Below are 17,874 nucleotides of genomic sequence, written 5' to 3'. Positions count from 1 at the left end.
AAATGAAACTACCCAGTCTTCATTAGACATGGGGCAATACTGAAACCATGTGCCAAAATAAACTGTCAATTGTCAAACACAACATAAAGTCACAACATTCGACAAGTTTTGTCAAGTTTTGTGCTGTAGTAATAAATTCAATGCGTTTTGTTTGTGTCTAGTTTACATAATATTGGACGAAGTTTATATTCAACAAAATGCTTATTTCAGAGGTACAATTTAATGTAATTTTGTGATTAATTTAATGGGTTGTCTTGCTCGGAAATTCAAATAGAAGATCTTCTTTCAGTCACGAAGGGGGATATTTCTATCAAATTGAAAAGTTGATGAAAACTATCCCAAGTGTTCAAATTTCGATTTGTCAAAATTCAGCCAAATGACCGATAATTTGCATTAAGAAATCTCATCGAAAAAGACAAAAAATATTTCTTAAGGATCCAGTTACCTAAATCTATATATTTGACTACTCAATGTGTTGGTGCTGCACAGAGTGTATCCCTTCTTTCCTTCACGATTAATCATGAAGAAAAGATTTTATGTTGAATTATTCCAAGTAATCTTACATTTCTAGGTAAAATGCTAATATATTGAAAAAAAATCGTTAAATGTTAGAAATATTGTCCTTATTCTATTTACAAGGTTTCAGTTTTGTCATATTTCGATAAATCTAACTATTTTTTTACAATATCACGTTAAACTAACATGACCTTTTTGTTCAATTACAGTTACCAGGAGATGAAGATGGAGGTCAGAATTGCCGCACATTTGTTTTCCAAGATGAAGGTCACACTCTTGGAAATGCTTTAAAATGTATTATTTCACGATAGTAAGTACAGTTAAATGAACATTCCAATGCTCCATAGTTCATGATAGAAAAGATATTGCAAGCTAAAAAAAGTTGTGTTAAATTAGAAATTCCTGACAGTTAAGGCTGTGCAAGCTTCATGACTAAAGTGTGCTTAAAAATATATTCAGTAACATATTTTCTCTTTTCTTATTGTTCTTTTATTGACATCGACTATTCTTATTCTTCTCTCATATTACTTAAAAGGAGAGAAAACTCCAGAACTGCAACTCCATAAAGGTATCCTTTCAGCTGTAATATAAACATTATTACATTACAGCCCAGAAGTCCAATTTTGTGGTTACACTGTACCTCATCCCGCAGAAACTAAAATGAACTTCAGAATACAAACTTACAAAGGAAGTGCTGTGGAAGTATTGAAGAAAGGATTAGAGGACTTGGAAGACGTCTGTGATCACACCATACAACTCTTTGAACACGAAGTGAAGGAATTCAAAACATAGATAATATTATAACTCTATTAATTTGGCTATTTGTTAATTAGATAATAATTATTATGGTATCTCTGGGCTTCTTTGTGAGTTCAATAAAGTTTATTTTATGAATTATGTTTATGTATATTGATTACCACCTAATAATAATAATATAATTCATTACTTCTACCATTAGATTCACCATCAATATAATGGTCGAAGTTCAGAACAGCTTCCCGTGGACATTCTTACTGTACTATCATCTGTTCCAGAGAGTGCACTACCAGATTATACATGCATCTTTCACCATGCTGAATATCCAGTTTACCCTTCCCTTAATATAAAGTCTTTTCCCCCTAAATTTATAAAATCACATACAAATGATATTAGAAAAAATGTGAAATGCAACAATGGTGGAAACAAATTACCAAGTGTGTATTGTATCGCGCATGAATTGTACACTTTACGAGCATACGCATTTGGCACACCGCGCTCTGTCGATCGAACACAAAGTAGTATAATCAGGGCCAGCACTGAGCCAAACGGCGCCTGGTGTGAGTAAAATTTTGGCACCTTTTGTCAAAACCAGTAGACGCCTTGATAGGTGATCAGTGTGATCAATAATATTCGGATGATTTTTATTTTTATGTATCAGTTTAAGAAAAATAATATCAAGGGTAATGTTTTTCTTTTCATTACTCATATATAATATTATGAAGTTTAAATCATGTTCTACATTTGTACAATGTATCTGTACTCTTATACTACAGTGTGTCTACAGAACATTTCGATACATAACTTACCTCAAATTACTACATTGTGTCTATACAGGGTGTATCGGCACGTACCCGACAAACTTTAACCAGCTATTCCTTAGCATATTTGGAGTAAAAAATCTTATGTGCACTTTGCTGTCCGGTAACGTTTTTTTTAATAAAAAATTTATTATTCATATTTTCACCACATGTCACCACTGTTTTATCCTTTGTCAGTTTGAAAACCCATCTGGCAATATTATATTCGAATTCCGTTGAATAATGTACGTGTGTACCTATATTGGCGCGCTTTTACAATCACAACGAAATGGCACGGCACCATTCGTCTCATTTTTAACTATTATTATTTAGTGTGTGCGAAAGAGCGAAGACGCTTTTCGACATACTTGCTTATTACAGCTGTTGTACACGAAAAGCAATGCCAATGACAGTGATGTAGTGTGGAAATTTTTAATTTTTTTGTTTTTAATTGAACAAAAAATGCTACCGGACAGCAAAGTGCCATAACATTTTTTACTCCAAATGTGCTAAGGAATAGCTGGTTAAAGTTTGTCGGGTTAGTGCTGATACACCCTGTATAATATTATGATGAACATGTCAACACAGATTCTAACTTCTAACCTAATAATGTAAAATACTGCCACCATGGGTGGAACTACGGTGGAGACTCCCATGGAGGATATTATGTTTCTACCTATGAGAGCAGAATAACACCCATGTGAACACCTCGGCACAGGTTCTCCTAGTGAGGTGTTCACAGAACATTACTACCTAAGATTCAATCATGTATATACAGTTGCATATCACATTTCATTCTACTACCACGTTTTTTATATGAAACATCTATCTGTATTACTTGCACCCAATGTCAATATGTATACCTATAAACTGTATGTATAAGTGAATAGATAAATAAATGTGTTAAAACTGTTGGGTATCAGCGGACGGCTAGAGTTGCGCCCACGTTAGGTGGGCGGGGTGAAGGTAAATGATAAAAATGTTTATCATGGTTGCAATTTGTACGCATATTTATGCAAACAACTCGACCTTTGTTGCATTTCGTGTGGTTGCCGACATCAATAACCGCTTTTGCCTTGTTAATTTTGGTTACATAAAAAAAGTTGTTTAAAGATAACAATGCATATTTATCACTTGCGAGACGAACCTGTGAACTGTTCCACATAAATTTTACAACAAACCAAGGATAGTTGAAAAAATAATTTCAAAATTCAGTTCACAGATTCAGCATACGCCAGTAACTTTTGCTTAGTGCTTTGCAAGCTTTTTGCCTGTTACCTTCACAGATTTGTGAAAATCAACTTTGAAATTTGTTAATTCTGTGAAACCAGCCCTATACCTAACTCGCTGCACTAACATCAGACTATCTCCACATTTTTCATGATCATACCTAGTTTTAGGCACATAAACCTCAGAGATCTCTTCTACAGCAATTGTCCTTCCTGCTAGTTTCACCTCACTGCCATATATCAGGGTGGGGGTACCAGCACTCAGTTGTGGACTGGTTGACTTGTACTAATAATTATTTATTTTTCCCACTTATACTCAAAGCAGAAAACAAAATCCAAGAAATGGGATCTCTTCTACAGCAATCGTCATTCCTGCCAATTTCTCACCTCACTGCCATATATAAGGTTGGGGGTACCAACACTCCTTTATGGACTGGCTGGCTTGCATTAACAATTATTTATTTTTACCGCTTATACTCGAAGCAGAAAACAAAATCCAAGATATTCTTGGGGCCCAATTTTGTTTGAGAATTTGAATAATTCACAAAACTTCGAAGTTCAGTGAAAGATATATCCAGTTCAGTGAAGCAACTGGGCCATAATGATATTGAATAGAACCTTCATATAAAATTAAGGTTGAAATTTGATGAATTGTCGAATTCTGTGAAACAACTGGCCCTTACAATATCACAGAACAGGCCTGGAATTTAAGAAATAAAGTTTTTCAGGTTCTCAAGTCATGTTTATTTCAAACTTTTTACTGTTGGGGGTAAACATTATCCGCGAAGCGCAGCACCTTCTGGGGTTTGGCCAGGTACTCGGCAAACTCTTGATAGGGGGTCTTGCCCAGAGGAAGGTCCCTCCACAAGTCAGGAGTGAGGAAAGCGTAGGTCTTGGCAATGGCAGCGTAGGTGGCCTTGGCGAAGTTTCCAAGGGTGGCGGTGGAGCCACGTGCAGAGGTGTAGCAATCCTCAATACCAGACATCATCAACAGCTTCTTGGGGACTGGACCAGATACGATTCCAGTACCACGGGGAGCGGGAATGAGACGCACCGACACAGATCCGCACTTGCCAGTTACCTGAGATAAATAAAATTGTAATTAGTACACCTGCAATGTTAATAGAGGGGTGGAATATTGTTTAAGGAATGATCAGACGCATTGCAGCTGACATCGAGCAAAAGCTCTCCAGTGGAAACCACGAATGAATAAAATTTGTATCATCATTTAGTAATTTAAGTAAATCCACGTAGAATAATAAATGTGGAAAGTAAACAATCAAAATTACCTTGCAAGGAACGGTGTGGGGCTTTCCGATCTTGTTTCCCCAGTATCCTCGTCGGACGGGTACAACGGACAGCTTGGCGAGGATGATGGCACCACGGATAGCGGTGGCCACTTCCTTGGAGCACTTAACTCCCAGACCAATGTGTCCCTTGCTGTCTCCGATGGCGACGAAGGCCTTGAAGCGGGTACGCTGACCAGCACGAGTCTGCTTCTGGACAGGCATGATCTTCAGGACCTCATCCTTCAGATCAGCACCGCCAATGAAGAAGTCAATGATCTCGCACTCTTTAATGGGGAGAGAGAACAGGTAGATCTCCTCCAACTTCAGGATCTTTCCGTCACGTACTAAACGTCCCAGCTTGGTCACCGGCACCCATTCCTTCTGGTCTTCTTTTCCGCGTCCACGCCCGCGGCCTCTGCCGCGTCCACGGCCTCGTCCACGATCTCCGCGTCCGCGATCTCCTCCTCTATCGCCCCCACGAGCGCCAAAACCTCCGCGGAATCCACCACGTCCAGCGGCTGGAGCTGCGTCCGCCATTCTGAAAAGTAACCACAAATGATAAATAACCTCGCTCCCTATTTAATAAAACAATGTTTGGAAACCGTTATAGATCAGACGTAAACGACCGTCACTGAAAGATTTCTCTGGTGGAAACCACGAATGTTATAAATATGTTATCATCATGTTGAAAACACGTGTCAAAATGGCGACACGTTCGAAGTAAAGTTTTCGGTCCTTACAATCGGAAAAATATTAAGGTATCGATAAAACACTTATTGAGAGGGAAACGCTGCACTAAAATAAATAGATTATATCAGTACACCAATGCAATAATATTCGTAAATAACCTTAAAAATACTCACGTAGAACAAGGTGATAATACGAAGCGAACCGGAAATGTAATGAGACAAATTGAAGGACGCCGCAAACTTTTATAACTTATTAGAACTGCGTTCACTTCATCGGCTGCGTTTTTTGATGCAAAGTACTTACCCACTTGACAAAAACTGTTTCCGAAGCGAGCTTATATTTTTTAACTTTCATAAATGTACATAGCAATGGCAAGTATTTCAGAACTATGACATTAACATTTTTATTTAGAGATTGCTCACAATAATCGAACACATTAAAAAACAAGTTTATGGTAACCATGCTAATGTTTAAATAATTTACAATGCTTTTATAAATCTTTGAAAGAATATTTACCGAACTTAAGGCCAATATTTTAGTATTTTTGGGTGATGGTATCAGACAGCTTATTTTGCTAGTTCATGTGCTAGAAACCAAGCCTAACGTGTACATTACAGTAAATGTATTCGAACCAGTTTTTTTTAAGGGGAGTTGAATGAACAATTTCCCAAGATTTTGTATTTATCACCCCGCTTCAAAAAGTTTACTAAATCTGACCGAATGGAGCCAAGGGCGCTGTACATATATTTTGAATTGTGATTTTCACAAAAATGGCGCCACGCATGTCAGCCTAGTATTTTTTTTTATTTTCAAATATTATAAGAATTTTTATTTACTTTTTTTCAAGAACCGAGAAACAGAAAAACAGTGAACTGTACATTTGTTTTTACACCCGTTTAAGAAAGCACTAAAAGATTTTCGTTTAAATATGGCTCTCTGAAAAATAAAGATCGAATGCATTTATTGGTTTGCATTTCAACCTAATTTTTTTAGCCTTTGTCGCTTTTTCCGTGCGTTTCTGTATAATTATACATATTTACTTCATATTTAATAAAATCCTTTTACCCACACCACACACCTATTCCAATAGAGGAGTCTGGCGCCTGTCATTGTGAGAAATGTAACTAATTTTCCACTCCAAATCACCATTAGATGGCATAGCACTGTCTTCCACGAACCCCCTCAATTCAATTATTGAAAAATTGTGGTTTGTTGTTTTCCTGAAGCTTTACGGCATTTACGGTTTTCAAAAGGAACCCCGAACTCGGTATGGCCATAGGCCTTTTCACAATTCAAAACGGCCCTGTTTGTAACCCCAACCAACGCTAGGTATACGTCAGCTTCTAGTTAATTCTGACTACTTTCTCGTTCCTTCCTGTAAGCTCTATAAAAAATTAAGCGCCCCCCTAGCTTGGAAGCTGGCGACGCCCCTGAAATCATTCCAATCTTTTTTTGCGTTTATCTAAAAACAATTTTTTTGTAGATAAGTCCATGGTGAACGTTTATTTATGGGCCCCTGTGGGCCCCTGTGATCTAAGTGCTGAATTTACGATGCACATTCGCACCGACGGAATTTTATAATTATGATGTAAACATTGAAAACAATGAAATCCGGAATTTTGTGCACTGCAGTTAGTTTTGAATTAGTTTTTCAAAATATTATTACTTCTTTGTCTATGCGCCATCTCTTTCTCTTTGGACTTTTGACAATTAACTTTTTGAGGTTATTATTTTCATTTTGAGACGTAAGAAAATAAGAATTTCTGCGTATTTTTCTATTTAATATAAAATTAATACGAGGAAACACGAAAAGATAAAATGTTGAAAATGATTGGAAGAACGCATATTTATAATCTAATGTACAATAATTGCGCTGTATTTTCTTCAAAAACTGAACTCCCTGGTTTTGGTTTATCAAACGTAAAGAAGAAAGTAGGTGACGCAAATGTTAAAGTTACCCTGGTATCTCAAAATGAAGATGTGACCATTGTTAGTCTTGCAGAAGCGCAAAAAATATCTAAACGAAGAGATTTAAAACTAGTAAAAATAATAGACGTTGATGCTAAAACAAGTAGGCCAGTTTACAAGTAAGTAAGCACCGTTAATACGTTGAGTATGTAAGCCGGGTCTCCATCGGCATTATTACAACAAACCTAACATTGGGGTAGGGCAGGATTGGCCCTGTGCAGGCGAAATTGGAGCAGTCCGTTTCGGCCGCCGATTTGCCAAGGCGCCAAGAAATCAAGACACTGATAATATTTAATGCTTACACAGAGCCCGGTAATTATTTCCCGAAACTCCGTAATTTTAGGCACAGATTATGGAAATTACACTTTGTTTCAACAATTACAACAATAAACAACTGTTCAAAATAGGTTCTTACGTTGGGTTAATTGAGTAATTTTTGCATATTTAGATTGAAACAAAATACACACAAGTGTCACTCCATACAAAAAAGTCTAAAGTGGCGGCAAAAGTACCGTTTTATAGGGTAAATTTTGATTGAATAAAAATGGAATTATAACGCAATTTTTATCATCTACCCTGACATAAATCTTTGTTTGTGTAGTAAATGTGTTGAAACGAAGTGTAATATTCATAATCTGTGTCTATTTAAAGTGCGGCGGTTAGGGGAATACTTACCTTTTTTTTGCCGATGGAAAACAAAAAGTTAATTCAGTTGTGGCCCCGACCCAATGTTTTGAAAACATTTGGTCGCTGGAGACCCGACTTGACGCCAAAAACTTTGCAAACTCATTGTAGGATTCAAATAAAATGTCGAATTTCACCTTCACCGTATTCAGATAGCTAGTCACTCTCACCACGGTGAAGATTTAGGAGGTTCCAGATAACATTCTACATAGGTTCCACAATAAGAAGCATATTTTTTTACAAACTTATTCTATGAATAACTGAAACCCTTGAAAAATCACAGGATACTATAATTATTTATAAAAACAATGATTGTCTCAGGATCATTGCCTTTCTAAAACAAACATTGTCAATTTTTAGAGACATTCAGAAATTTACCTATTGAATACCGTTAGTAAACTTAAAAAATGACATCTGTCAAAAATATATTCAAAAGAAATGCACACATTTCAAATAAAGAATTATTAATTAATTCAAATAAAATAATTTTGGTACCTATTTATCACTTGTCTGAATTATTCCGAAAATCAGTTCCAATTTTGAAATAAATTCAAAGCAAATCCATGTTCTAGAGTTCATTGAACCGGAGTTACAAATACAACCGAAATTAGTATTTTTAATAATATGTAGGATGCTTTATACATTGGGTTGCCATCCGTCCCGATATATTGGAACTATCACCGTTATCGAGCCCTCTGTCCCGACAAAACCTATAATGTCCCAATTTAAAAGCCAGCACAATGGAGCAATGCTGTTTATTAACGACCATTCTCTACGGCCATGCTATCTACCTGCCTAGATGCTGTTCGTCTTTAGCTATCAGGCTACCTCTACTGCGTGTATGCATTTGAGATATATTTTTTCGGCATTGCACATCACTCCCCCCGTCTCAACGAAACCCTATTCATATGGGGCCCACAGATTCAGTTCTGTTCTAAGATACTTACAGTACTAACAAACAAATTTATGCATATTATTTACGTATACAGGGTGTATCGGCACGTACCCGACAAACTTTAACCAGCTATTCCTTAGCATATTTGGAATAAAAAATCTTATGTGCACTTTGCTGTCTGGTAACTTTTTTTTTTAATAAAAAATTTACTATTCATATTTTCACCACATGTCACCACTGTTTTATCCTTTGTCAAAGTTTGAAAACCCATCTGGCAATATTTTATTCGAATTCCGTTGAATAATGCACGTGTGTACCTATATTGGCGCACTTTTACAATCACAATGAAATGGCACGGCACCATTCGTCTCATTTTTAACTATTATTATTTAGTGTGTGCGAAAGAGCGAAGATGCTTTTCGACATACTTGCTTATAACAGCTGTTGTACACGAAAAGCAATGCCAATGACAGTGATGTAGTGTGGAAAATTTTAATTTTTTTGTTTTTAATTGAACAAAAAATGCTACCGGACAGCAAAGTGCCCATAAAATTTTTTACTCCAAATGTGCTAAGGAATAGCTGGTTAAAGTTTGTTGGGTTAGTGCCGATACACCCTGCATACATATTTATTTTATTTTTATTTATTTATTAATCTTAAGTTAGCTCACATCTTCGTGTGTGCTAATAGTTTTATAAACATATAAACATGTACATTGTTTGGCAAACATAATCTTTCTTTAAATATTTCAATAAAGTCACGAAAAAAGAAACATTAATAATTGAGATAGACATATTTTCTTAATTCATTTTTGAACTTATTAATATTTTCTATCACAGCAATTTCCTTCGGGATTTTGTTATAGAGTTGAACGGCCTGGTACATCAGAGATTTTTGGGTGCTTGTTTTTTTTCTTGTTGGCAATCTAATTTGCTTAGAATTTCTCGTCCCGTGTCCGTGTATCTCGTTATTGTAATTTATTTTTCTTTTCAGTTCCTTAGACATCATCCCTATGTTAATTTTATGTATAAAAATAAGTACATTCAAATACACAGTTTGCTTCACCGTCAAAATATTCAGCTCCTTTAACATGTCTCTTATCCGTGTGTATATGTTGCGCTTAAGTATTATTCGCATTGCTTTATTTTGTAATATGTATATATAATATATATACAATAATCTACCGACCTCCGTGCGTGTCACACGTGATATCAATACTACATATTAATTAATGTACTATCAATCGGGTTCTTACTATACAAGTTCAATTTTAATCTAGTATGTAGTACAGCAATTGTGCGTGGTCTCAGAACAATAACACATGAAATAATAATATCAGTGCTAATATTTTAATAATACACCGAAGTGACCGTGTTTTCATTATCTACCCACTAACAACATTATCAAAATGTCAATCGAGCAGCTGAACGAAAAATTTACTATTACAATGAGCGATTTCGAAAAGAGACTGAACACGGCATTAAATAAACCCGGCAACTCGCAAACTGACTTTAAAAAGATCCATGATGATTTTGCGGCCTTCAAGGTTAAGATTACTGCTGATTTGTGCGCCCTTCAGGAGGATGTGACCAGACTGGAGCTTCGTGTGGATGCAATTGACGCAGCTTCCAGGAACCATGTTCTTCTCCTGCACGGTGTTAAAGAATCACCATCTGAAGACACCCGCTCCCTGATGAGCAATGTTTTGACCGGTCTAGGATGCCCCGACGACGCCATCAAGGGCATCGAGTGCGCCAAGAGACTGGGTCGTGCCTTGCCCAATAAGAGCAGGCCCATCCTGCTTCAGTTCCTGCGCCAGTCCGATCGTCGATCCGTGTGGGAAAGAAAAAAGGGTCTGAAAAACTCTGCTCTCCTCTTAACAGAGTCGCTCACTCCCATACGGCAGAAGTTATTCTCCAAGGTCCGTTCGGTCTTTACACCATTCAAATGCTGGACCAGTGATGGAACCATCGTCGTTCTCCTTCCGGATGGCAGCAAGCGCGCCATCAACTCCCAAAAGCAGCTGGATATCGTGACCGCCCTCTTGACGAGGGCCAAGGCTCTTAACCCAGCAGCTCCTCCAGTTAACAAGTCCACCGGCGCCGTGCCCGATTCCGATTCCATTGCTGGTTCTGTTAATGATGACTCCAGACCGATCGGTCTGCGTTCCAGAACCAATAAACATAAATAATAATCTCTTCAAACTTAGCATAAATACCTTGTGGCATCATTATCGGTATTTTTAAAAGTAGGTTACTAAAAATAATAATAAAAAGTGATTTGTTTTTGATAATATAAATAATAATCTCTAAAACTACGTTATTAAAACCATATTTTGCTCGAATGGTGAATAGTTTGAATTATCAACAAGTACGTAGGTACATATATGATATACTTAACTTACATTATCGCATTATAACTTATCCTACATATTATAACTTTATTATTAATCTGCCCACAAACCATAATAACAAACATCTTATGAATACCTATGTAGTACCCGCTCGCCATACAATTAAGTAATTATTATTATTCAATTCAGCCTGCTAAAATATTATACACATTTAGAAACGCCCGTATTATAGTACTCGTGCAGGCAAATTATCGCAATACCGCGCATCTTACAGTTGTTGATACCTACTTACAATTAGGCTACTGGCAGCGTGTGTACTTCACGACCTTTATTTACAATTTCGATGATATTGTGTGCCTTTATCTCATTGTATACCTATATCTTATGTACCTATGCTCAAAATGCAGTGATACTATTATTACTGTTTATTATTCATGTTTATCTTATGTTTTCCATGTATATCATGTTAATAATACTATAACATTGTATATCTCTCATGTACATATCTATCTACAATGCTACTAATAGATATTGTCTATATTTCAAGAATGCCTACTAACAATAATCCTGATACTATTGATACGGTCTCTACTTTATTTTATTCGTATATTTACAAGCTATAATCAAGCTGTTCATATTATTTCCTGTATTTATAAACATATTTCAAGATCATTCACACGATCTGCATTTTTCTTTTAATTTTAACTTACCGTTGTATATCATGTTAATAATACTATAACGTTGTATATCTTTCATGTACATATCTATCTATAATGCTACTAATAGACATTGTCTATATTTCAAGAATGCCTACTAACAATAATCCTGATACCGTCGATACGGTCTCTACTTTATTTTATTCGTATACTTACAAGCTATAAGCAAGCTGTTCATATTATTTCCTCTATTTATAACCATATTTTAAGATCATTCGCACGATCTGCATTTTTCTTTTAATTTTAACTTACCATTGAATAATGTTATTATTTTTATTTTTATTTTTATCTCTTTTTTTATGTTTATTTTTATTTTTATTCTTATTTTTATTTCCTATTTCGTTTATACCTAGTTATCTTATAAATTTTGCTAAAATAGTCTGTTCTGTTTTCAATATTAATTTTTGTATATTTACAATAAGGAATGTATATACTACCCAATATAGAAGATACACTCCTACACTCTCCTTACCCATCTTTATCTCGCTATCCCCCCTCCTCCTGTACTTGATGCTCACTTTTGTACATTATTCTATCAATTTAATATCGTACATGTCATTCATAATACACTACTCTTCAGTTATACTCATATATTATAACCAAATTGTACCCAACTATTACTCAACTAAATTAAAATGTTAAATATTATATACCAAAACTGTAGAGGACTACGTACTAAAACTGATATTTTTCACAATAATATTCTTTTGAATGACGATTGCTTCATTTTCGGTATATCTGAGTCTTGGCTTATTGATTCTATTTTAGATCCGGAACTGGCACCAACTGAATTTTACAGTATTTTTAGACGGGATAGGACAAATAACATTACAATTAATAGCATTAATACCCAATCAGATTCTCGTCGAGGCGGTGGAGTCATGATCATAACTCATAACAATCTTAACGCATACCCTCGCGAAGACTTGGTCTGTAATGCTGAATGCATTTGGGTAACTATTCCCCCGTCTAACTATACTTCAAAACGTACCATTCATGTTTCTTGTCTATACTTACCACAGGGACATGGATATGAAAATGCTCTCAGTTCATTCCTTTGTTTGCTTGCTAACGTCAAAGATCAAAACCCAGATGATATTATTTTCGTAATTGGAGACTTTAATATGCCCACCATAACATGGAAACCACAAGATAAAAATTCACACTTAACACCTGAAAATTTAAATTCAATTACTTCCTTACTTACTGACACAATCCATTACTCTGAACTGAACCAATACAATTTCATCAAAAATGCCAATAAACGTATACTAGATTTAGTTATCTGTAATGAGGAATGCCTTGTATCTCAAGCATACAACCCTCTTGTCAAAGAGGATTTACACCATCCATCGCTCAAAATCATACTACAATTAGACACACTTCCAACTATCAATGCTCCACCAAAAGAAATTTGTCGGTATGATAAAGCTGATTATGATTTAATAAACCAACACCTGTCTAAAACAGACTGGTCTTTTACTCACGATAATGCTGACGTTGACCAAGCAATTTATACTTTTTATGACATTTTAAATAACACCATTAACCAGTTTGTCCCCAAACGTTTCATCAAAAAGAAAAAATTTCCCAACTGGTACTCACCTCCCCTAATCAAAATCATAAATGAGAAACAAAGACTACACAAAAAATGGAAATCAAATAATAATCCAGTTGATTACATAGAGTTTTCTATCAAACGAATACAACAAAAACACTTACAGAAACATTGTTACACCCAATATATAAATTCAGTTGAGTCTAGTATTCCAACTAACAATAAAAGTCTCTGGAACTACGCTAAGAACAAAAATAGGACAAATGGCATACCACAAATCATGAACCTAAAAGACGAGTCAGGCACCGGTGCTCATCAAGTGTGCCAACTGTTCTGTAAACACTTCCAATCTACTTACGTAAGCGATGAGGGCACGGATGATCCCAGTAATATAGATAATTCTACCTGCGTTAATAATGATAACCCGATCGGGGACGTACAAATAAGCAACTCATTGGTCAATAAATACTTGAATGAATTGGATGTTACAAAGGGTGCGGGTAGTGATGGTATCTCGCCATTTTTTATCTCAAAATGTGCCAAAAATCTTGCATTTCCTTTAACTAACTTATTTAACATGTCTTTAAAAAAAGGAATATTTCCTACAAAATTCAAAGAAGCCATTATAATCCCCATCCATAAAACTGGTTCAAAAAGTAACATTGCAAACTATCGCCCAATCTCAATACTCACAGTATTTAGTAAACTCTTTGAGCGTATTGTGTACGATCAAATTTATATAACTATTGTCCGCAGCATACAAAATCAACAACATGGTTTTTTACAAAAAAGGTCAGTAATAACAAACTTAGTCAACTTTACTGAATACTTAACAAGCAATATGGATAATGGACACCAAGTAGATGTTATCTACACAGATTACTCGAAAGCTTTCGATAAAGTTAACCACTCTATCCTCATTAAAAAATTACACCAATTAGGAATCCATGGCGACTTACTTAGGTGGCTAACTTCATATCTGCAGAAAAGACTACAGTGCGTATCAGTTGAGGGAACTAAGTCTAGTTTCTTAACTGTGCCCTCTGGCGTACCGCAGGGTTCCCATCTGGGACCATTACTGTTTAATGTATATATATTTGATATTTATAAATGTTTTTTACATGCTAACTACCTTGCATATGCAGATGACAAAAAAATATACTTAGTAATCAAATCTATCAATGACTGCATAAAACTTCAAGAAGACCTAAATCGTCTTTTTGCATACTGTAAATTAAACAAATTAATCATAAACATTTCTAAGTGCAACAAATTATCTTTTACGCGCAACAAAAATAAAATTTATTTTAATTATAACTTTCATGATACACATATCAATGAAATAGAATCAATCCGTGACCTTGGGGTAGTACTGGATGTAAAACTAAATTTTATCAAACACATTAACGAAGTAATCAACAAAGCCAATAAAATGTTGGGATTTATAATTCGTATATCTAAACCTTTTCGCAATATTAAAACCATGTATTCCCTCTACACCACGTATATCCGCCCCCACTTAGAATACTGCACACTAATTTGGGCACCGTTCTACCAATGCCATATTGACAGAATCGAAAGTGTGCAAAACAAATTTTTTAAACACATAAATTATAAATTTAAATTACTCTTTGCAAATAACACCGAATCCTTAAAATTTCACAACTTTACTCCACTTCAAACACGTAGATTAATATCTGATCAAATATTTTTATACAAAATTCTGAATAACGGCCTGGACTCTCCTGAACTCGTAAATTATTTAAGAATTCACATACCTACAAGGCCAACCAGACAAAACCATTTTTTTCATTTGCCCGCGTGCAGAACCAACCTTAGAAAAAATTCTCCAATCCCCCGTATATGCGCGCAATATAACACGCAATTTAATAATATCGATATTCTTAATAATACTCTTGTGAAATACCGAAACGAAGTCAAGCGCACGACCACAAATATTAATTAAATTAATGCACAGTTATAGAAAAGGTACAACATGAGCGTCTCCTGTCCCCATCCCATCTTCCTCTGCCTCTTGCCCTTTCCTATTCCTTCTTCCTTCTAATATATTTAAATGATTTTTATTTTTTTTGTTAATTTAATTTTCAGTCAATCTTGTATTATATCACATTAACCAACATTAGCATAAGAAACTATTTTGGCTTACCTCATATGTAACCTCTTGTATAACTAATCCTGTAAAAAAATGCTGTTTGTTTCTTACAATAAATAAATAAATAAATATTTTTTTAATCTTAATAAAGCCTTCGCGCAAGTTTTCGCCAAGAATGGCGAAGCTGCTAGCTGTAGCTGATGTTACTTAGGATTACCTAAATCATGTCAAATATCCCAATAGACCCTTTATTTATACATATTACAAGCCAATTACTGGATATTTATATAGAATTTCCTTTTTTTCTGCCAAATAAACACAGACAGTATTTTGAAAATAAGCCAACCTAATAATATAATTATTTGGGTAGTAATATTGTAATAGTTAATAGATGTACCAACAGATGGCACTGATTGCTACATTTGCTGGCACTGCCGAAAAGCACGAACTTTATAGACATAGACGCCAGCACAGACGAGTTGGCACTTTTGTTTTAACCGCTTTTTGTGTAGAATACAGTCAACATTTGAATATAATGACATCTACGTCGTTTTGCATATTTAGTTTCTGCTTTTGACAAGTTATATTGGGGCAATATTTTTGAACGTGAAGATTTTATTCTTGCAGTAATGTTTTACATTGTAATATTATTTGTGAATAAGGTAGGGTAGGTGCCTACACGGACGGTAATTCCTCTGCATATACCCAAAAATATGCTTCCCAGCTTAAATAATTGATAATCAATGTATTTGATACTACCATTAATTACAAAAAATTTTCAATTTCAGATTAATGTCAGGTTCAGACTTTTACGAAGAAGACTTGAAAAGGCGGGACCAAAAACGTGAGGCGAGGAAAGCACCAATGATCAAAGGAGAAAAGTTTGTTCCAGTTTCATGTAATATTGCAGAACACGATTTACAAATACACATTAAAAGGATATCTAAATGGTTGCAAAAGTTTTATGAAATTAGAGTTGCCATAAGTGCTGAGGGACGGGATCCAGAGCGTGTAGTAAGTTTATTTATTTTACAATGTCTCTCATCTTAATAATTTATGTTAGGACTATCTGACATATCAATCTACATCACGCACAGACTTGGAACTTCCAATAGTCAAACAGTCAGAAAATAGTACTAATAGAACTCACAATCATAAACTCTCAAAGGATAACAAATTATTGATTTATTTTATTTTTACTCAGGTAATAGTTTCTATTTGTATCAATATTTCAAGCAACTAATTATTGTTTATAATAATTTGTTATCCTTTGTACTATGCATAAAAAACATTGTCTTATAAACATTAGTTTATCATTAAAAAAATATAATCAACTCTCAAATTAAATGTGTAAGAACAATATGTTCACAAAGACTATCTGCAATCATGGCTTGGCCTAATTCAGCATATCGCTCGCCATACACTACCAATGGGAATGTATGGCGAGCGGTATGCTGGAATAGGCCAAGCTACAAGAATGTAGAGCGCTTATAGCGTGGTCTGTCACAGACTTTAACCCCATTATATAGCAAAAATGGTCCCACTTTGACAAAAGATTAACTCTGTTCAATTAATTGCTATGTTTTAGTTGTGTATTTTACCGTCAGATAGATTAATTATCTTCAACAATCTGTAAACATATATTTTTTTTAATATTCTAGGGGAGGATCTTTGATGATATACAAAAAGAAACGGTAGAATTTGGCATTGTTAAACAAAAACAACTTTTGAAAAATGGCAACATCAAATTTCAAATTGTACCTAATTTGAATGCATCTACCAATGAAGCTTCGGAAAAAGACCCCAGTAAAATTGAACAAACTTCGAAATCTGCAGATAACAATGAAATACCAGAAACGAAGCAAAATGACCCAAAAGAAAAGAGTTCGCAGTCATTGTGACTAGAAAAACATATATTTTCTGCATTTTCTGGAGCGCTCACTATTTTCCTGTTGGCTAAATATGGATATTTGTACTATAGTAGAAGAGAGTCCACAAAAAATAAGTAGGTTTAGAATTTTTGAAGGATGAACCATTGTTTGAAAGTATGAAATATCTATTTTACTACACTTTGCCCATGTCTTTTGCAGCTTGTATAGCTGCTAATGTGTGGTCAGTATCACAAAACTTCCAGTTTTATGAACTTGAATTTGTGTTTTTATTTCAATAATATATATTTTTAAATGTAATTTGTAACTTCTAGTCCCTTGTTCTTTGATGAAACTATTTTCTTTTATGGAGTTAAGCTATTTCATATTTGATTTCTAATTTTGTAAATATTAGAGTTAAGTAACAGCAATAAAATTG

The 17,874-nt window shown here is 34.9% G+C and overlaps 3 protein-coding genes across 3 annotated transcripts; 2 read left to right on the top strand and 1 right to left on the bottom strand.

Moving 5' to 3' along the window:
- Nucleotides 1-48: 48 nt before the first annotated feature.
- Polr1D (RNA polymerases I and III subunit AC2 l(2)37Cg) lies at nucleotides 49-1,404 on the top strand. Its single transcript, XM_089631588.1, has 3 exons — nucleotides 49-212; nucleotides 726-826; nucleotides 1,125-1,404. Exons 1-3 carry the CDS (start codon nucleotides 198-200, stop codon nucleotides 1,306-1,308), a joined length of 300 nt encoding a protein of 99 aa, XP_089487714.1. The 5' UTR covers nucleotides 49-197; the 3' UTR covers nucleotides 1,309-1,404.
- Nucleotides 1,405-4,021: 2,617 nt separating this feature from the next.
- RpS2 (ribosomal protein S2) lies at nucleotides 4,022-5,600 on the bottom strand. Its single transcript, XM_089631587.1, has 3 exons — nucleotides 5,454-5,600; nucleotides 4,591-5,128; nucleotides 4,022-4,382 (listed from the first exon to the last, which is right to left on the bottom strand). The coding sequence occupies exons 2-3, from the start codon at nucleotides 5,125-5,127 to the stop codon at nucleotides 4,059-4,061; spliced, it is 861 nt and encodes a 286-aa protein (XP_089487713.1). The 5' UTR covers nucleotide 5,128; nucleotides 5,454-5,600; the 3' UTR covers nucleotides 4,022-4,058.
- Nucleotides 5,601-6,986: 1,386 nt separating this feature from the next.
- Nucleotides 6,987-17,874, top strand: mIF3 (mitochondrial translation initiation factor 3). The gene is made up of 3 exons (XM_089631585.1): nucleotides 6,987-7,367; nucleotides 16,356-16,581; nucleotides 17,229-17,874. The coding sequence occupies exons 1-3, from the start codon at nucleotides 7,099-7,101 to the stop codon at nucleotides 17,466-17,468; spliced, it is 735 nt and encodes a 244-aa protein (XP_089487711.1). The 5' UTR covers nucleotides 6,987-7,098; the 3' UTR covers nucleotides 17,469-17,874.

Source organism: Hesperophylax consimilis, chromosome 5 (genome assembly GCF_061612785.1).
Source record: "Hesperophylax consimilis isolate HC1 chromosome 5, BYU_Hcon_1.0, whole genome shotgun sequence".
NCBI lineage: Eukaryota > Metazoa > Arthropoda > Insecta > Trichoptera > Limnephilidae > Hesperophylax > Hesperophylax consimilis.
This window is presented reverse-complemented; position numbering and strand designations above follow the sequence as displayed.